Source organism: Monodelphis domestica, chromosome 5 (genome assembly GCF_027887165.1).
Source record: "Monodelphis domestica isolate mMonDom1 chromosome 5, mMonDom1.pri, whole genome shotgun sequence".
Taxonomy (NCBI): domain Eukaryota; kingdom Metazoa; phylum Chordata; class Mammalia; order Didelphimorphia; family Didelphidae; genus Monodelphis; species Monodelphis domestica.
The window spans coordinates 136078600-136100807 of NC_077231.1; the positions used below are offsets into that span (position 1 = coordinate 136078600).

The 22208-nt window shown below is 36.4% G+C and overlaps 1 protein-coding gene across 2 annotated transcripts in view; it reads right to left on the reverse strand.

The window, feature by feature from the left end:
* BCAT1 (branched chain amino acid transaminase 1) overlaps positions 1-22208 on the reverse strand; it is a 95197-nt gene that overhangs the window by 47508 nt on the left and 25481 nt on the right. For both annotated transcript variants that reach the window (XM_007503520.3, XM_016425866.2), the window contains exons 4-5: positions 8056-8166; positions 3040-3159 (exon numbers count right to left, since the gene is read on the reverse strand). In XM_007503520.3, coding sequence (XP_007503582.2) covers positions 3040-3159; positions 8056-8166 — 231 coding nt within the window. The remainder of the gene's footprint in view (positions 1-3039; positions 3160-8055; positions 8167-22208) is intronic.

Here is a 22208-nt window from a genome sequence, read left to right on the forward strand (position 1 = left end):
AATAATTATTATCTGCTATATGTGCATTAAATTTTCTTAATTAGCTTGCCAGATGTTTGAATACCTTAAATTCATGATTTAAAAAAAAAACAATGTCCACTAGATGGTAGTAGGGAGAACATGGAAAGGATTATTTAAATAAATAACTCTGTATACTGAAAATCCAAGCAGAAGCAACAGCAGCAACAAAATAATAACTCATTTGGTACTCTAAAGTTTGCAAATGAAGCAGATGACGTAAGTATTGCCTTAAGAAGCAGGTAATATATATACATATATTATTATCCTTATCTTATAGATACTAATAATAGTTAATACTTATATAGTGCTTACTAGATGCCAGGCACTCTGCTAAGTTCTTTACAGTTATAATTTCATTTGATTCCCACAACAACCATTCAAGTTAGGTTTTACTTTTATCTCCATTTTACAACAGAGAAAACTGAGGCAGAGATAAAGTGACATATCCAGGGTCATGTAGCTAGTAAGTATCTGAGCTTGGATTTGAACTCAGGTCTTTCTGATTCTAGACCCAACAGTCTATCCACTGTATTATATAGCAATGGATAGAGGAACTAAGAAACCTGAGGGGTAAAGTAATTTAGCCATGGTCATTTGGTAAGTACCTGAAGCAGTATTTAAACCCAGGGCTTCTGATGTAAAGTCCAGTAATATACGCAATGTGTTGTGGGTTTTTAAAAATAATCTTAGAAGCAAATAAATAATTAAATGACTAGCTGTGTCACTCTGGGCAAGTCACTGAACCCTATTTACCTCAGTTTCCTCAGCTGTTCAATGAACTGCAGAACGAAATGGCAAACCACTTCTGTATCTTTGCCAAGAAAACCCCAAATGTGGTCACAAAGAGTTGAACACAACTGAACAAGAAATTATTGCCATGCGTCCATTTTTATTAAAAAGTTTTCTTCCCTCCTTCCTTCTACTGTCATTGTTACACAATTAAGTTTCCTTCAACCCTACCTCACTTACGTGATTTCTGAAAAGTAAGACTGAGTTTCTGCACTAAAAGCAAGTCATTAATTTCCAATGCACCTGAAAAGCTTTAATTATATTTTATTTGACATAGAACTCTGGAGAGACCTAGAGTGACATCAAGAAAGCTCAGGGCAGGCAGCACATGGACTGATACTCAAATCTGACTTTTCCTTTCCCCACAAATTCCCTTTTTTTTGGTTCTAAAATTGAGTGAAAATGATAAAAACCATCAACAACTAAAATCTCTGATTCTGAGACTCAAATATATGGAACAAAATGTTAAGTGGGCCCATTTTTAGAGTGGCCACTAGCTCAAATTACATCATAAACACAAGAGCATGGAATGAATCACAATCACGTGGTTAATTTTGAATGTCTTCCCACTAATCCCAGTATGAGAGATGAAAATCAAAGCTTCCAGTAAGCAAATGAAGGGTTTTTACACTTACAGGAGGTGGCAGAGAAGGGAGACAAAGTTTGACTTTAACCCCAGAGCTAAGTAATTGTTCTATTTTTCTACAAATTTAGAAAAGAATTCCAACAAACTTCTCAAATTGACCTCGTTCTAAGTCTTTAAGTTGCCTAAAGTACAGATAATGAAGTAATCAGCTCTAAAACTGGAAGCAATCTAAAGGCCATCTTTTCCAACCTTCCCAGTTTTACTCAGCTGCTGGTGCCAGCAATCTCACTAGGAAAAGAAACTACAGATGGTACTCTCCAGACTCAATACAACTAACTCCCTCACCCAAATGGCCCCAGTTCTTGCAGATTCCTTTAGTTGATACCTTCTGCTATGGGGTTCCAGGCAAAGAAACCAGTACCACTGAGTGTTGTGACAGAGGCTGGCACATAAGAAAAGTGTCAGGCTGAAGAGTGTGTGGAACTGATCACCTCAATGGGGGAGGGGCCCCAAAAGTTTGGTATCTAGAGGAGGAGAAGATTCTGGCTGGGAGAGGAGTTGGGCTTTCAGTCTTGAGAAGTCGAAGAGAGAAGATGGAAAAAAACTTTCTCCTGAGAGTTATCCATCTTTCCTGCTGGTGACTGGAAATCTTTTCCCCCAACATTTACCAATTGAAAAGACTATTGAAGAGGAAACCTGAGAAAGACATTTTAAATCTCTGTCCAACTTTACCTCAGCTACTATTGTCCTGAATCTGAATTGTGGCCATGGGGCCAAACCCAGGTGAGTCAACCTGACTTTCTCTCAGGGGGCTCAGGCTGCTAAGGCCTAAGTTCCCCTCAAACTCGAGAAGGAAGGGGAGAGTGTTTTTGATAGAGACAGGGACCCCTTTCCCCCCACTTTCCTCTCTCATTCTTTCCTTGCCAGTTATTCTTTGCATTATCCTGATTGAGTTAAGTTGACATTAAATAGTTATCTTTTCCCCCAACCTGTGAATCAAGTATGAGTGAACAAATCAAGGGGATATCCTTTGGTCTTGAGTAGTGGAGGGGGGACAAGAGGGACAAGAGCAAATTTGGGAGAACAGCCACAGCTAAGGAGGGAAGGCAGAAGGAGGAAAATCTTCAAATCCCCTCTCCTCTCTTTGAGTCAACTCATTACATCTGCTGTCTTCCCTGAACCCCGCTTTGAGAAGGGAAGTTCTCCACTCTTCTCCTCTCTCTCTGTACTGATAATAACCATCCCTTGAATACAGTGTTACAACCTTAATTTACAGGTCTCCCCTACGTGATCTAATTACACCTCACAGTTTGCTAGGGGTACAAAGTGCCTCCTCCCCAACCTGATTCAAAGATTTTACTGTCTTCCCCATTAAGGTGAGCTCAAATAGTCTCTTATGGAAAACTTACTAAAGGAATAGAAATACTTGAACAGTAGACACCACAGAGGTACATACACAAAGGAAAAAATCATTTCAATAATCTATTGCTATGTAAATATAAAAACTGTTATCTATTGATGGAATGCTAAGATAATTCTATACTTCAAATTATGAGGTGGATCAAGAAATAAAAGTTTGATACCGTAAAAAAATAAAAAATTTATACATACACAACATACATACCAAATCACTCATATCTTACCTCAGTGCCAATGAGAGTAGGGCGAACATACAGGCTGGCTGATGTTGAGTGTGGAACCCATTCCTGTTCCAATTTCACAAGTTCTTGTATACACTTTAAAAGTTCTTCCTTGTCAAATTCCTAAAAGTTTGGGAAATGAAATAAATTCACAAGAAAAAAGATCAGAATTTTTTCACAATCAAGAGCAAGACTTTATTAAACCTTTGTATGTAGTAGGCATCAAACTAAATATTGAAGATAAAAGACAAAACAACAGACAGAAATGCTCCCTGCTAATATAAGGAGCTTTCATTCTAGTAGGCAAAAACAATGTGTATATATAAGAATATACAACGATAGACACAAAGTAATTAGAGAGAAGAGGAGTGGTTAGTACTAACAGGTTTGAGAAGAAAGTATCTGGCACTGTAAGAGCACACTCCTGGTGATAAGAAATGATATGAAATAATACCTTATACATACATAACGCTTTAGAAACTACTTTCTTTGAAACAACTCTGTTAAATAGGTAATAAAAATATCATGACTCCCATTTTCCCACTGTGGTACAGAGGCCCAAAGAAGTTGTCTTACTCAACAATAACATGGATAGGATGTGAGTTCAAACTTCTAGTCCATGATTCTTCCCAACAGTTATCCACTTTTTGTGTGTCATGAACCTCTTAGGTATCTGATGAAGTCTATAGACTCCCCTTTCAGAATAATTTTTTTAAAGGCATACAATAAAACAGACAGAATTGCAAAGGAAGTCAATTATATTGCTATTATCAAAACATTAAAAAGAAAAAAAGTTCATGTTTCTGGGTTAAGAACCCCTTTGCCTTCCTTAGGCCAACCTGGCTGCTAAACAAATGGGAACTGAATTATAAAAGCCCTAAACCAAATATATTTTCATGTTTTGTTCTTTTGGTCTTGAAACTCCTCAAAAGTTGACTCTTTCCAATTCTCAAAAGTACTGCTTATTACAGTCATAATAGCCTGGAATAGAACCCACTGAGTCAACTCGGATATATGCTATTAACTTCCAGATTCCAAGATGGCAGCTGTCTTGTGGCAGCATAATTTCCCTTTTATGGAAGAGCTTCAAGCTTTTATAAGTCCTGCTTTAAGAAATTGTTATGATTTCTGTGACACAAGCAAGCCTAAAAAGCTGCACATTCTATAAAACAGAGCTTTAAGGCATTTTAAGTTACAGACAAAGCAAGAACTAGTACATGCTCTAGATAAGTCAAACAGAATTCCTGCACAGTAGGGAGATCATTTATGCACTAAATGTGCATGCTGTGATGGCCATGCCACTTCAAAGAATTAAGGAACTTAGGCAGAAACTTGGCATAGAGCTCTCTGCCTCCACCTTGGACTGCCAGATTTCATAGGCAGATTTTCGAGGAAGATGCAAGATTAGGAGAAACAAAATTAGTGTCATCACAAAACAAGTTTGAGATTTCACCAAGGAAAAATAAAATTAGCAAACTTATTTCCTTAACTTTCTTGATTCCTAACCCCTTAAAGTCCCATCTTAGAAGAACATATCATGATTTTATTCCTTACAATAATCTGTTCCAATTAGAGCCTGAATTTGACCTGGAATTCAGAAACACGAAATAGAAAATAGTATATTCATTAATAGAGAACTTTTTGTAATTCTGATATAAAAGATATATATCTTTTTATAGATAAAGATTTTAAAAAATTATTTATTGACCTACATAAATTCTTCTGTGCCTTCCTGAAAGATATCATTTTGTAAAAATACTCAGAGGGAGAAAATTCACCCCATCAGAAAATATGAAATAAACTGGTGTCCAGTTTAAACAAAAATATTTTTATTGATTACTAATGAATGAATATCTAATTTGAGGCTTTATTCTATATTAAAGGGATTACTAATATCTTGGTTTATAAAATGTATACTATATCAACTCTGATTCAATGATTTTGGACTTAAAAGATTCCCTTTTCTATAGTATTTTCTTTTTGTTTTGCAAAGCACTTTTTTTGCATTAAGTATTTTGAATTAAAATAATCATTTTCTAACATTCGGTAATACATTTTCTCTCCCTCCCTCTTATCCTTCCCCCATGCCCAAGATATCAGGCAATATGATGTAGGTTGTACATGCATTATCCTATAATACATATTTCCATATTCATCATATTGTGAAAGGAGACACATATCACTTACTTTAGAGAAAAAGTCATGAGGAAATAAAGTGAAGAATGGTAGCTCTGATCTGCATTCAGACTCCATCAGTTCCTTCTATTCTATGGTATCTATCCTATGGTAACTTGTAATCTTTAACTTGGAAAATACAAGTTTCCCCAAATAAACACTAGCACTTTAAAAATCTGTTCCCTTGTACCCACTACTGTCATCATCCCTCAAGCTCTGAGTTCATATCATGGATTCTTCCAGAAAAATTATCATAACTTTTTGCTAACATGACATTCTCCAAAAATCTTAAACTATTTCCCCAAATAAACCAAACCAAATATCATTTCCATGGATCTTAAATTATTTCTGTCTAACTCTTCTGATGTATTAGAAAATCATTAGGATGTGTTCTCCCTTTTCTTTTTCCTGTTATTTAATACTTATTTCTTGTGTTCATGTTGTTTCCTTACAGTAGAATATAAACTTCTAGAGGGCAAGGAATGCTTCATTTTTGCAAGTTGCCTGGCACAATTTATTATTTTTGTGTGTGTGATTTCATTACTGTAATTCCCCCTTTTGAGATTCTCTTCACCAATTCTTCCTGGCAACGGCTCTACACTATTCAGAGTTCAGAGAGTAGCTCAGAGTGCTGAGATGCTAAACAACACAGAGTCATATGAGACATTTAATAAATGCCTACTGAACAAAATTAATGTGATAAGTACTTGACACATAAATACTCTTGTAAGGATAGCAATCAATTAACCAAGAAGCATTTTGTATTAAGCTCAGAAAAGCCAGGCATTATACTATGTGCTGGGAATTTGAAACAAAAAGTTAAAAAATTGCTACTCCCCAAGAGCTTATACTTTAATAGGCAGTAAGTTATATAACTCCATATAAAGAATAACATAGAGAGAATATACATAAAGAAAAAATAGCATGTGATGTCAAGAATCCTATATACAATTATTTTCCAATTTCAGGATACTCTCCTGAATTCCCAGGCAACCCTGATTAACAACCCATCTTAAAACAGGTGGCTACAAATTCTAGAACTGGACCAAAGGAACTATTGCCTAAATAAAACATGAGCTTTCTGAAGTGGTTAATGGACTTTAAGATTGTACAATACAAAGAATGTTGCCTTGGAAGCCAGAGGAATTGACTTTGAGACTCAGTTCTGCCAATCCTACTAATTGTGTCATCGGGAGCAAGTCACTTAACTTGTAAGGCTTCAGGATTCTCAAAAGAACAGATTGGACCAATTAACAGTTAGGACCCTTTAAGCTTATATTCGATGAACCTGACAATTCTATATGGCAGCATAGACTAAGGAATTAGACTTTTCCTTCTAGTAGGCTCTGTTTTCAAGCATTCTACAGAAGTAGTTTAATATTGAAGGCAAAGATTAGAAACTACTAAGTGAAGTTTGCTTATTTGGGTCTAACTACACTTCGGTTTTCTCAAAAAGTATAGAGTTAAGTTACTCAAGGAGATAGATAGAACTTACTGATAAGCCTAAGGAATTCTTAATTATAGGATGAGTCTATTTCTCCCAATTTATGGTAAAAAAAAAAATCTTCTCATTTCTCAATGTGAGGTGGAAATCCAATAGGGAAGACTCCCACCTTAGAAGTGTTCAGGACACTTTATAATGAATTCAGCTTACCAGAAAAAAATGGCTCAGGTTCCAATTTATCTTTCAGTTGACTTTTAAATTTCAATCTACACAACTTCAGATAAAGTTTCAAAATAACTTAAGATTTCTAACATCCTCATTAGCACGAATAACAATATCTTGAAAAAGCAGTTACATTTTGAGTTTTTTCTATAACTTAAAAATAATTTAGAATTATTTCTTTTAGATTTAAACTAATTTCCCTCTTATATACAAACATAATAGGTTAGAGTTTGAAGAAAGTTTAGTGATCATCTAGTTAAACACTTTTATTTTATATATTGGAAAAACAATGGGTATATAAGGCAGTGTGCTTTGTCCATGATCAGTATAAGTTGCTGAGCTGAGAATTAAGCATTCACTTTTTACTTCTGGTCTAGCCTTCTTGTCTCTCACTCTCATGTACCACACATATAAATACAAATAGTAAGAGACAAGATCTGTGCTTCACTGGTACAAAGAACTGCCAAAAGAGGAAACTCCCTCCCCACTGCAGGTAATTACATTCTCTGATACTTAAAGCCTTAGCAAGCTCTCTAGACTACAAGGTATCTTAAAGAATCCAGAGGACACTTGACTATTGAATATCCTTTCACTTCTCCCAATTCCCTTCTTTTCATTAGTATTCTAGACCAAAAGCAAGGTTTCTTGCCAAATCCTTTTTGCACATCTATTTGATACTTTAGGTTGTATAGGGAGGATTTCTTTCATTTTATTTTTATTGTTGGTTGTTCTTTTTTAAATTATCTTTAAAAACCAATAAGAAACAAAAATTCTCACCATTTTTTTACAATTAAGAAAAATGGGAATTTTGACTGTTGAAAATAGAAAGAAGGTTGCCAAAGGCATTAAGAGACTAAAAGACTTAGACTTGCCTAAGGTCACAAAGAGTCATGTCTTGAACCCACGTCTTCCTCCCCTTAAGGACTCACTCGCTATCCGTAAGGCCACACCGTCTCTTATTATGCACTTACTCAATAGAATAAATTAGCCCCCTTAAAGTTTTTAACCATCACACTTTGGGGGAAGAAAGCATGAAAAAGAACAGCCAGACTACTTACAACCACAATTCATTTTGCTTGTTCACAACTCATTTCACCCAAATTCATAGGAATTTATTTCTAACAGTGTACTGGGAACTCCCTAAATAAAAAGGAACATAAACTGCTTAACTTACGTACAGGCAAAGTTACCCTTATTGCAGATCGGAGCATCCTATCCATGTTGAGGTTTGGTCGAAAAAGACGTATTTTTTCATCTACTCCTCGGTATGCCTTCATTCCTTCAAATAACTGAAATTTAAAAACAATTTAAAATCCATTACCAAAGATGCCTAATACAAAGAGCCCCTGATATCCAAAGAGCTGACTTCTCCAGGTTTCGTAACTACTTATGTACTTAAAGTTGCTTTTGTCTTCAAAAGAGTAATAATAATGTTAGCAAATTCTGGCCAATAAAAACTGATACAAGAAAGAAATAACTATCATTTCTATCAAATTCAATGAACTAAATATACATTCTGGCACTTACTCAAGTTCCTGTCTGTTGGTGTTTTCATATTATAGATTTATAGATATGATGCAACAAAGAACATATATTAAGTGCCTACTGCATGCCAGATTATAATGCAAAGTGGGGAAAAGATAGAGAAGAGTAGGTCTTCACCTCAAGGAACTGAGAGGGGATCACTGAAAGGGACTTTTGAGAGCAACTTGAGAATCATTGGTCTGCCTGAAAAACCAGAGATAAACAAAAACCTTGATGCTATACTACAGGAGATTATAGAAGAAAATTGCCCACATGTTCTGAAGCAAGGGGGCAAAATAGAAATAGAAAGGGTTCATAGAACACCCTCTATACTAAATCCCCAAAAGACAACCCCCAGGAATGTAATTGCCAAATTCAAGAGCTTCCAAGCTAAGGAGAAAATGTTACAAGAAGCCAAGAAGAGGAGCTTCAGATATAGAGGGGCCCCAATAAGGATCACACATAACTTAGCATCTAACATGCTAAGAGACCACAAAGCATGGAACACTATATTTAGAAAGGCAAGAGAGCTGGGTCTCCAACCAAGAATCAACTACCCAGCAAAACTGTCTATATACTTCCAGGGGAAAGTATGGGCATTCAACAAAATAGAAGATTCAACTTAGTGGAAAATTTGACATCCAATTGCAGAGAGCAAGAGAAACATGAAAAGGTAGAGATGAAAGAAAGGGAAAAGGAGAAAAATCTTATCTTTTTCTTTAAGTCAAACTTTCTTCTCTAAGGACTACAGTTATATCAAATTATATATATTAATATGTGGGGGAAATGTAATGTGTAACTCTCAAAAATTGTATGCATCATGAGAGTAGTTAGAAGAATCACGCATAAGGAAAGATTGAGGCATCAAGCCGAATTGGTGAAATGGGAGGGAAGAAAGAAAAAGGGAGGGGGGAATCATTGATAATACTAAAATTTACTTCAAGAAATAGAGGGGGGGGGGACTAAATAGAATACTCTTTCCCATGCAAAGATATACATGGGAAGGGGAGGGGAAGACTTCTCATATGAGGAGAGGAAGAGAGCTTCAAATGGCATTACTTAAACCTTACTCTCAATGAAATCAACTCTGAGAGGGAAGAACATCTAGATCCATTAGGATCCTGAATTCTATCTTATCCAACAGGGTAAGAGAGAAGGGGAAATTAAGGAGGGGGGAGGGGAGAGGGAGTATAAAAACGGAGGGAAGGAGAGGAGGCCAGGGAAGAGAACAAAAAAAGAGAGGGGTCAGAAAGGGAAGCATATCAAGGGAGGGGACTAGGGGGACTGATCTAAAATAAATCACTGGTTTAAAAGGTTATAGCTAAAGAAGAAAGGTCAGAATTAGGGGAGAATATAAAAATGCCAGGGAATCCACAAGTAACAATCATAACTTTGAACATGAATGGGATGAACTCATCCATAAAATGTAGATGAATAGCAGAATAGATTAGAATCCAAAACCCTACCATTTGTTGTCTTCAAGAAACACATATGACGCGGGTTGATACTCACAAGGTTAGAATTAAAGGTTGGAGTAAGACCTTTTGGGTCTCAACTGATAGAAAGAAGGCAGGAGTTCCAATCATGATATCTGATAAAGCCAAAGCAAAAATAGACCTGATCAAAAGGGATAGGGAAGGTAAATATATTTTGTTAAAAGGGAGTATAGACAATGAGGAAATATCATGAATCAACATGTATGCACCAAATGGTATAGCATCCAAATTTTTAATAGAGAAACTAGGAGAATTGAAGGAGGAAATAGACAGTAAAACCATATTAGTGGGAGACTTGAACCAACCACAATCAAATTTAGATAAATCAAACCAAAAAATAAACAAGAAAGAGGTAAAAGAGGTGATGAAATCTTAGAAAAATTAGAGTTAATAGACATATGGAGAAAAATAAATAGGGACAAAAAGGAATACACCTTTTTTTCAGCACCACATGGCACATTCACAAAAATAGATCATACACTAGGTCACAGAAACATGGCACTCAAATGCAGAAAAGCAGAAATAATAAATGCAACTTTTTCAGATCATAAGGCAATAAAAATATTGATCAGTAATGGTACATGGAGAGCCAAATCAAAAATTAATTGGAAATTAAATAATAATCCAGAATCGGTTAGAGAAGAAATCATAGAAACAATTAATAATTTCATTGAGGAAAATGACAATGGTGAGACATTGTTTCAAACGTTACAGGATGCAGCCAAGGCAGTACTCAGAGGAAAATTCATATCCCTGAGTGCATATATTAACAAATTAGGGAGGACAGAGATCAATAAATTGGAAATCCAAATCAAAAAACTTGAAAGCAAACAAATTAAAACCCCCCCAGAAGAAAACCAAACTAGAGATCCTAAATATTAAGGGAGAAATTAATAAAATCAAAAGTGATAGAAATATTAAACTAATAAATAAGATTAGAAGCTAGTACTTTGAAAAAACAGACAAAATAGACGAAGTACTGGTCAATCTAATTTAAAAAAGAAAAGAAGAAAGGCAAATTAAAAGCATCAAAGATTAAAAGGGGGATATCACCTCCAATGAAGAGGAAATTAAATAATCATTAAAAACTGCTTTGCCCAACTATATGGCAATAAATATACCAACCTAGATGATATGGATGAATATTTACAAAAATATAAATTGCCTAGACTAACAGAAGAAATAGAATTCTTAAATAATCCCATATCAGAAAAAGAAATCCAACAGGCCATCAAAGAACTCCCTAAGAAAAAATTCCCAGGGCCTGATGGATTCACTAGTGAATTCTATCAAACATTCAGAGAACAGCTAATCCCAATACTATACAAACTATTTGACATAATAAGCAAAGAGGGAGTTCTACCAAACTCCTTTTATGACACAAACATGGTACTAATTCCAAAGCCAGGCAGGCCAAAAACAGAGAAAGAAAACTATAGACCAATCTCCCTAATGAATATAGATGCAAAAATCTTAAATAGGATACTAGCAAAAACACTCCAGCAAGTGATCAGGAGCGTCATTCACTATGATCAAGTACGATTTATACCAGGAATGCAGGACTGGTTCAATATTAGGAAAACCATCCAATAATTGACCATATCAGCAAACAAACAGACAAAAATCACATGATTATCTCAATAGATGCAGAAAAAGCCTTTGATAAAATACAACACCCATTCCTATTAAAAACACTAGAAAGTATAGGAATAAAAGGGTTGTTCCTAAAAATAATAAACAGTATATAACTAAAACCATCAACTAACATCATCTGCACTGGGGATAAACTAGATGCATTCCCAATAAGATCCGGAGTGAAACAAGGATGCCCATTATCACCTTTAATATTTAACATTGTACTAGAAATACTAGCAGTAGCAATTAGAGAAGAAAAAGAAATTGAAGGCATCAAAATAGGCAAGGAGGAGACCAAGTTATAGCTCTTTGTGAATGATATGATGGTCTACTTAAAGAATCCTAGAGAATCAGCCAAAAAGCTAGTCGAAATAATCAACAACTTTAGCAATGTTGCAGGTTACAAAATAAACCCGCATAAGTATCAGCATTTCTATATATTTCCAACGCAGCTCAGCAGCAAGAATTAGAAAGAGAAATCCCATTCAAAATCACCTTAGACAAAATAAAATACTTAGGAATCTATCTACCAAGCCAAACACAGGAACTATATGAACACAACTACAAAACACTTTCCACACAACTCAAACTAGACTGGAACAATTGGAAAAATATTAACTGCTCCTGGGTAGGACGAGCCAATATAATAAAAATGACCATCCTAGCCAAACTTATTTATCTATTAAGTGCTATACCCTTTGAACTTTCAAAAAAATTTTTACTGACTTAGAAAAAACCATAACAAAGTTCATTTGGAAGAACAAAGGGTCAAGGATATCCAGGGAAATAATGAAAAAAAAAATACAAAGGAAGGTGGCCTTGCAGTCCCAGATCTCAAACTCTATTATAAAGCAGTGGTCATCAAAACAATTTGGTACTGGCTAAGAGACAGAAAGGAGGATCAGTGGAATAGACTTGGGGTAAGTGACCCCAATAAGACAGTATATGACAAACCCAAAGAGCCCAGCTTCTGGGACAAAAACCCACTATTTGACAAAAACTGCTGGGAAAACTGAAAGACAATGTGGGAGAGATTAGGTTTGGATCAACACCTCACACCCTACACCAAGATAAACTCAGAATGGGTGAATGCCTTGAACATAAAGAAGGAAACTATAAGTAAATTAGGGGAACACAGAATAGTATACATGTCAAACCTTTGGGAAGGGAAAGACTTTAAAACCAAGCAAGACATAGAAAGAGTCACAAAATATAAAATAAATAATTTTGATTACATCAAATTAAAAAGATTTTGTACAAACAAAACCAATGTAACCAAATTGAGAAGGGAAGCAACAAATTGGGAAACAATTTTCATAACAAAATCCTCTGACAAAGGTCTAATTACTCAAATTTATAAAGAACTAAATCAATTGCACAAAAAAAAATCAAGCCATTCTCCAGTTGATAAATAGGAAAAGGATATGAACAGGCAGTTCTCAGCCAAAGAAATCAAAACTATTAATAAGCACATGAAAAAGTGCTCTACATCTCTTATAATCAGAGAGATGCAAATCAAAACAACTCTGAAGTATCACCTCACACCTAGCAGATTGGCTAATATGCCAGCAAAGGAAAGTAATGAATGCTGGAGGGGATGCAGCAAAGTAGGGACATTAATTCATTGCTGGTGGAATTGTGAATTGATTCAACCATTCTGGAGGGCAATTTGGAACTATGCTCAAAGGGAGATGAAAGACTGTCTGCCCTATGATCCAGCCATAGCATTGCTGGGCTTGTACCCCAAAGAGATAATAAGGAAAAAGACATGTACAAGAATATTCATAGCTGTGTTCTTTGTGGTGTCCAAAAATTGGAAAATGAGGGGATGCCTATCAATTGGGGAATGGCTGAACAAATTGTGGTATATGTTGGTGATGGAATACTATTGTGCTCAAAGAATAATGAACTGGAGGAATTCCATGGAGACTGGAACAACCTCCAGGAAGTCATGCAGAGCGAAAGGAGCAGAACCAGGAAAACACTGTACACAGAGACTGATACACTGTGGTACAAAGAACGTAATGGACTTCTCCATTAGTGTCAACACAATGTCCCTGAACATTCTGCAGGGATCAAGGAGAAAAAAACACTATCCACAAACAAAGGACAAATTGTGGGAGTAAAAACACCAAAGAAAAGCAACTGTTTGACTTCAGGGATTGAGGGGTCATGAATGAGGAGAGACTCCAAACGAACACCCTAATACAAATACCAACAACATGGAAATGGGTTTGAATCAAGGACACATGTGCTACCCAGTGGAATTGTGCATTGGCTAGGGGAGGGATGGTGGGAGGGAGAGGAAAAGAAAAGGATCTTTGTTTCCAAGGAATATTGTTTGAAAATGACCAAATAAAATAATGTTTAAATTAGAAAGAAAAAAAAAGAAATATTGAGGATGAGGACACATGCATAAGGAACATGTTAAGAAATATACATAAAGAAGTACATGTCAAGAATATATTTGGCCAGACCATACATATAGAGAAGGCATTTACACATATAAAGAATGTATGTGGACAAGCAATATGGGATGCCATGGCAACTTGCATCACAGATATGGTTGCTATAGAGTTGGTTACATCCTCAGTGATGTAATAGTACTATACTTTTTTTCTTGGCTGTTTTTTCCTTGGCGCTGTCTCTTTAACATCCATTGGATTTGTCATTTTTGTGAACTGCTATGCTGGTGAATAATGGTAATCTCATTTTGTTTGTAGCATCTCTCTATGAGCTTCTGGGCTTTATCTCTTCAGAGCTACAAAGAATGCTCTCAAGCTAAGATTAAGTATTTCCTTTTGATTCCCTGCCTTTTTTACCTTGAGTATAAAGTTCCTTTTATCTCTCACTTAATCCATTTTAGGTATTACCCAAGCCATAGGTCTCTGACAAAGGAACCCCAGAGAAGTAATGTGGAATCTGCCCTAAACCTACTTCATTTCTCAGATACTTTCTGGACAAGCATGTAAATATATTTAAGCTAGAACAAAAACTGAGTAAAGGACATAAGGCCATTGTCCTCTACTCTCAGGACTGGAACCTTCATTAAGTATATCTACCAGGAGTAGAACACCCCTTCTCCATTGTTTTAATTAGTAAAATATCAATATTTAATAACATCAATTAGATCCATTAAAAAATTACGCTTTTGAGTCAACTTGAAAATTTTCCCAAGTTCAATACAAAAAGTAGTTTAAAGATATTTAAAGAAACAAACAATTCCATTCCTTTGCAATAAATGTTCTAAAACCTAAAACTCAAGAGATATTGGCCCTTCTACTGGTATGGGGGAGGAGAATATAAAGAAAATATAGAAGAGACCTCAGAGGCAAAATGAAATGATCTATTGAAATTTTCCAGGCTTTTTTTTTTTAGGAGTATAAACAAGTTTATTTCAGGAATATGCAAATGCTGACTCAATAGAAATGATTAGTTCTTCAAGAACAGAATGGGCTCCCCACCACAAAGGGTTTAAATACATGTGGGATAACTACCCTTGGATCACCTTGCAGATAGGACTGCTCTATTAGATATGATAGCTGGATTAGATGATCTGTCAGGTTTCTTCCAACTCTTCTTAGAGATATCTTATTATTCTATCCAGGTTTTTCTTCTTTTCATCTTTATTTCAATTCTGGCTTGTTAGCAACAAATATTGCGGGGTTTGGAAAATGGAAAATTTCATCATGCTTGTGAAATACTTCCCTTTGCCATGAATCTAATTTGCAGTTTATATCTCAGTCTCTTAAAGTTTCAATCTCATATATGGTACATATTTTTTTGTATAAGTACAGGTCATATTTTAAATGATGCTTCATAATTTATTGTCTGTATAATGTATTTAAAAGATAAGGCTTAGAATAAAGGACTCTTGCTGTGATAGCTAAATATTGCTGTGGATCTGCTGACTCACAAAAAATGCTATAAATATTCCTTTTAATGAAGAAAAATCTTCTACCAGCTGCAATTTAATAAAGAAACAGCAAATAGTAGTGGCACTAATTCAGAAAGAGCAAATGGCAGCTCATCAAAATAAGCATCCCTAAGGTCATTATTAGTTCTTGGAGGAAGCTATATGTATCAACTTAGGAGGCAAAGAAATGTTCCAACCCTACACTAGCCACCGGTATATGAAGCCTCCAGGTAATAAACATTGTCTTTATCAGGTATCCTATGAATCTGTGGGAAAGTGTGCACTTTTGCATAAGAGAGGGAAAAGAGATTGTCCCTCCAACCTTTCTCCCCTCCCATCTAGTCTGTTTTATTATTTATGTGTTTCAGTTTGGTCTTTTGGGAGAATACAAGGGAAAGAGTTTTGGTTTTGACCCAAAGAATGCCTTGAAACTAGATGCAACTTTTAGAAAGCTATGTTGTAAGGGTCTTTAGTTGGAATAGAATTTCTCTATCATTTCATCCTTTTATTTGTTAGTATTCTCCAAAAATGTTGGTGAAGATTATAGATTTGTTTCCTGCTATTTTACTGAAAATATTAATCATTTTATTCAGCTGCTTATCTGGGATTTTCGAAGTAAATTATAGCCTGAAAATAGGCAAATTTTTCCTACTCTTTTCCAGTATTTACTTTTTAAATTTTCTTTCTGTATATTGCTAGAACTTGCATTTCAAATAACCACAAGGAAACAGGGTATATTTGCTTTATACTTTAATTAACAAGAATCTATTAAGTACCTACTATGTGACAGGCATTGTGATAAGTATAAGGGATACAAAGAAAGGCAAAAATAGTTTCTGTCTCAAAAAGATCATAAACCAATGGGGAAAGCAAAATGCAAATAACTATGTACAAACATGACTAAATAGAATATAATTTTATAGGGAAGGAATTAGCATGAAGGAGGATCTGGAAAAGATTCTCTCAGAAGGTGGGATTTTAGCTGAGACTTAAAAGGAGTCAAGAGTAAAAATAAGGTAGGAGAAAATTCTAGGCATGGAGAATAAACATATAGGATGACACATGGAAAATGCATGGAACTGTAAGGTAGAATATCTTTTGGGAAGAAACTAGTGTCCCTAGATAACAGAGTACATACACAGAGAGGAGTAAGGTATAAGCAGACTGGAAAGGTAGGAAAGGGCTAGATTGAAAAGGGTTTTGAAGGCAATACAGAAGATTTTATATTGATCCTGGAAGCAATAGGCAGACATTTGGATTTATTAAGTAAATTATTTGGACACCCCTGTGTTTTAGGAAGATCACTTGGGGACTTCCGGTTAAGATGGCGGCTTAGAGAAAGCTAAAGTTCAGATCTCCGGAAAACCCTTCCCGACCGATCTCAAACTATAAGCTCCTAAGGCGCCGAAATTCAAAACGATCAACAGCACAGACCCTGGGAACCCTCCTCCTGGACCTGGACCCGGTTCAAAAGGTACGGCTCCCCTCAAAAGCCAGAACCCGAGATCACTCGGACCTCAGGGGTAGGAGCGCAGAGTCCAAGGCTCCGGGAAGCCGCAGCCGGGCCAGGCTCAGAGAGCAGGGTCCACGGAACAACAACCCTCAGGGCCTTCTACCCGAGTCCCAGTGAAAGTTACTGCCTGGGGCTCCTGCTCCAGAGAGCGGGTGGAAACAACAGCAACCCTCAGGGCTGGCAAGACAGCCTCACGGGCTGGATCCTGCTATCCAAGTCTCAGTGAAAGTCCTTGCCCTCGGAGCTTGGGGAAGCTGCAGCCCATCCCCCCCGCAGGCCTACGAAACAGCCTCACGGCCAGCCATTCTGAAGGCAACTTCCGGAAAGCGAGGGGGTTGGGGGGGAATGTGGCCTCGTGGTCCGACCCTTCCATTCCAGTTCCAGTGAGGCATATTCAGTTTAACCCAGGGAAAGCTCATAGACAATCTGCCCAGGACTAAAGCCTCTGAACACCAGACAGAGATAAGAAAAGCTAATCCTCCACACTCAGAGATGGCAAACTCCACAGAAGCACAGAAGCCCCAAAATACCAAGAAAAATAAGAAGAAAGGGGCGACTTTGGACACATTCTATGGAGCCAAAATACAAAATACAGAGCAGATAGAAGAAGATATACAAGAAAATGCTCCAAAATCTTCCAAAGGAAATGGAAACTCTCCACAAACCCATGAAGAATTTGAATCAGAAATGACCAAAAAGATGGAAGCCCTCTGGGAGGAAAAGTGGGAAATAATGCAAAAGAAATTCACACATCTACAAAACCAGTTTGACCAAACTGTAAAAGAAAACCAGGCTTTAAAGCAAGAACTAATAAAGCAAAGCCAAAACACCAAGAAATTAGAAGAGAACATAAAATATCTCACCGACAAGGTGATAGATCTGGAAAATAGAGGGAGAAGAGATAATTTAAGAATAATTGGACTCCCAGAAAAGCCAGAAATAAACACCAAACTGGACATGGTGATACAAGATATAATCAAAGAAAATTGCCCAGAGATTCTAGAACAAGGGGGCAATACAGCCACTGACAGAGCTCACAGAACACCTTCTACACTAAACCCCCAAAAGACAACTCCCAGGAATGTAATTGCCAAATTCCAAAGCTACAAACAAAAGGAAGATCACTTGGGTTTCTGAGAGAAGGATGGACTGTAGTGACAAGAGCTGAGGCAAGGAGGACAACCAAAAGCCTATTGCAATTGTAATAGGCATAAGGTAATGAGGGAAAGCAATGTAAAGGCAATGCCAGAGAAAGGAAATGGGAGCATATAGAAGATGTTATAAAGGTATATTCAACAGGACTGGCAACAAATTATAAATGAGAGGTGAAAAAGTGAGGAATCAAAGATGACCTTGCAAGGATGAGCAGGTTGCAAGCCTGGGAAGATGGTAGTATCATGAATATTAGGAAGAGGGGAAGGTTTGGGGGGAAAAATAATGAGTTCTGGTTTTGAACATGTTGTAATTTGAGGTGTGAAATAGAAGAGTAAACTGATTGGAAACAATTACTACTTAAAATAAAGAAGTAAACTGTTCTCTGGCTTTTGACTAGAGAGCTGCTTGAATCTGAAAACTTTCCTCACTTGGGATAGATTTTGCAACACAGCCATGAAGAGTATATATACTTGTGCCAGGACTTGCCAGAGAACTAATTCATTTTGAAAAGGTAATTGTAACACAGTCATTGTCAAGTTTCCTACATAATCCACAGTTTTCACTACCAGTTTGAGTCAGTTTGCCATATAGAATATGGTAAACCCAAAAAGCAAGCGATGACTGCCAAAACCACCACACCAAAAACTACTTGTTTGAACATATTTACTATCTTTCCTGCCTGTGGGATTGTTGGGTACTGTCAGACTAAGGGTGCCAATTGAAATAGAAGAGTAAACTGATTGGAAACAATTACTATTTGAAATAAAGAAGTAAACTATTCTCTGGCTTTTGACTAGAGAGAGTTGCTTGAGGAACTTAAACTGGCTTATTTGTAATGGAGGTAGAACAGAAAAAAGCTGAGGGATGCTGCCACACAGGGATGCTGGAACACAGGGAATACTGCTCTAGATAGATATTGGAGGATACTCTGGGGTTTGCCTACTGATCCCTACTGATTGCTGATGGATCAATCTATTTCCTAACCTCCTCCCCCCTTCACTCCCTCCCTTTACCAACCCTCTCCACCCAGTTCTTCTTGAAGCCTTTGGCTCCTTCCCTCCCCACTTGAGCAAACTATAAAGATATTCTTTTCCTTTATTTTTTCAAGTCAATGGGTTTATTGGGATAACAGGATGGGAAACTGAGGTAAGAGAGATGAGTATTTCCCTAATCTAAATGAGACAAATTGAGGATTTGGGGAGTCACAAGTATGACTCTTAGACAGTTAAGAAGATGGAGGACAGCAGATTTCAGACAGACAGACAGAAGATTTCAAAATCTTCTTTCTGATTCTTCACAAATTCAGCCTGGCTGGTCTCCTTCCTCAGTTTCAACCCCAGAGAAAAACAAAGTTCAAAGTCTCTAAGTTTTCTCCTGGACAGCTCAACTCTCAAATAGATCACCAACTCAAAAGCTTCTCCCCTGGTCAGCTTCCACTGCTCAGAGTCAGAGAGACAGAGACCCAGTCCAAAAGCCAAGTTTCTCTTCTCAGTGTCAACTTCAACTGCTCAGAGCCAGAGAAACCCCAGAAACCCAGTTAGCCTCACAAAAGTCTTTCAGCCAGCTTCAAACTTCTAGGGAGAGAGAGAGTGACTTCCAGTCAGAGATAAAGTCCCCTCCCCACTGTCAGCTCAACTGCCACCAACCGGGAACATTCCATTGGAACCCTGGTTCTTGCATCTTAGTCCACAAGTCCTGCAAAACCTCTCTCTCTCATGTCTCTATCACAGGTGTCCAAAGAAATTCGCTTTGAAATATTCAGTAGGTGGCTAGAAATAAAAAAGTGGAAGGCAGGAGAGAGGATAGCACTGGATATATAGTTCTACAAATTATCAGCAAAGAGACAGTAACGAAATCCATGGGAGCTGAGGAGATCAAGTTAAATGGTATAAAAGAAAAGGATAATAGATTTCATAACAAAGCAATAGGGGATACTCAGTTAGTAGACAAGACCTAGATGAAAACCCAGCAAAGGAGGCTGAGAAGAAAAGTCAGATAGATAGGAGAACCAGGAAAGAGCAGTATTACTTTACAAAGAAATTTTTTCTCAACAATTCTGCAAGGTTGGTAATGCAATATTCTTATTCCCATCTTACAAATGAAATAACTGAGAGAGGCAAGGTCATAAAGAAGAACCAGGACTTAAATTCCAATTTTCTGAATCCAGAGGTAGTATTTTTTTCATTATACCATACTTCCCCTCACAGAGGCTGATCTCAACATTTTAGAGTCCAGTAAACCCCCTGACTGGCAGTCACTGGAGTGTATCAAACTCTAAAAAAAAAGTAAATTTCTTTTATCCCTTACTTCCATCTTCCAATTCTTTCTTTCATTTTCTAAAAGGGATGAAAGGACTAAAAGTTTATATAGTAAATAAAAGAAGGCATAGAGAAGCTTTGACTGATAAAATGAGGGTTTCTAAATTTTTTCTGGAAGACAAAGCAAATAGAATGTCAAACTCATGTTTTCCTATGAACTCAGAAATAGATTATGGCCACTTATACTCCAACTATTTTTAAAAATGAAGGAACTCCGTGTCTGGCTAAAGAGTATGGTTCAAAATTGTAGTATATGATGGTGATAGAGTACCATTGTGCTATAAAGAATGATGAATAAATGGATTTTCTATAAGAATTGTAATGAGCTACATGAACTGATGTAGAGTGAAATAAGCAGAACCAGAAGAACATTATACACAGTAACTGAAACATTTTGACAATCAAATGTGATTGCCTTTGCTACTAAAAACAATGCAATGATTAAGGATAATTCTGAGGAACTTGTGAGAAAGAATGCTATCCACATCTAGAAAAAGAAATGTGGTGGTAAAAATCTAAATGAAAACATATGATTATCACTTGTTTATATGGGTGTATGATTTGGGGTTTTGGTTTTAAAAGATTACTCTATTACAAAAATGAATAATAAAAATAAAAACAATATTAAAACAAATTTTAATTAGAAAAATAAAGAATACAAGTCAGGAATTGTTTAAAACACTAACTGTGAAGATAAATGTGAATCATGAAGGAACTTTAGCTCAAGTGAAGACAAAAGCAGGAATACTAAAATTATAACATTCCAGTTATAAACCTGGGTCACACACTCTCCTACGAATAGGTCCATGTGTCCTTGGGAGAGACCAAGCAGAGAGACACATGAATAGGGAAACCCATGTGGTAACTTACAACTCTAGGCTATATGACTATATAATACTGGTTTCTTTTAAGAAAGAATGGAAAGCTACTTCTATATACAGAACACTTTCCTTGAGTCCAGTTATTGAGAATTGGGCTGTAGAATCTGTTTTTCAAATCTAATCTAAAATAATTGTTTTGTTACATATTTAGAATGCAAATGAGACTCAGGGAAGGAAGGGAGAAAATGGCATTTACTAAGTGCCTACTATGTCTTGGACACTGCTAAGCAATTTAGAAATATCCCATTGAGTCTCACAACAAGCCTGGAAAATAGTTTATACTCATTTTACCATTGAAGAAATATACTAATTTTACAGTTGAAGAAACTGAGGCAAAAGTGAAGCGACTTCCCCAGCATTGTGCAGCTAGTAAATGTGAGTTCAGATTTGAACTCAGGGTCTAAGAAACAGAGGAAAGAGGATGAAAATCGACTAACCTAGATACATAAAGTATTCATTCATATGGAGGTAAGACAATCATAACTGCAGAAGATTCAAAATTATGAGTTGGAGGGAAGATTCATCTATACCTTTGAAAAGAACAGAATAAATACCATTGCAGGAATATGGGCATATATCCATGCATGCATATCCTCACACACTCACATACCTTTTTCCTAAGGAATGTGAATGGCTGCATAAGCAGGAAATTCATATCTTCAAGGATAATCTGCTTGTGACCTACCATCTGACTATTACCCTTCCTAAATACATGCATAATACTATTCTGACTTTCTCTAGTCCCTTGACTTGGAATTCAGGCATAATGTTATTATGCAGCATGAAATAAGTACATAAGTTCTACGTGTTATGAATTTGCATGGAATTTCTGCTACAAGCAAAATTTTAAGTCTTCCTCAAAAACTAAAATGAAACCGACAATTGGCAAAGTT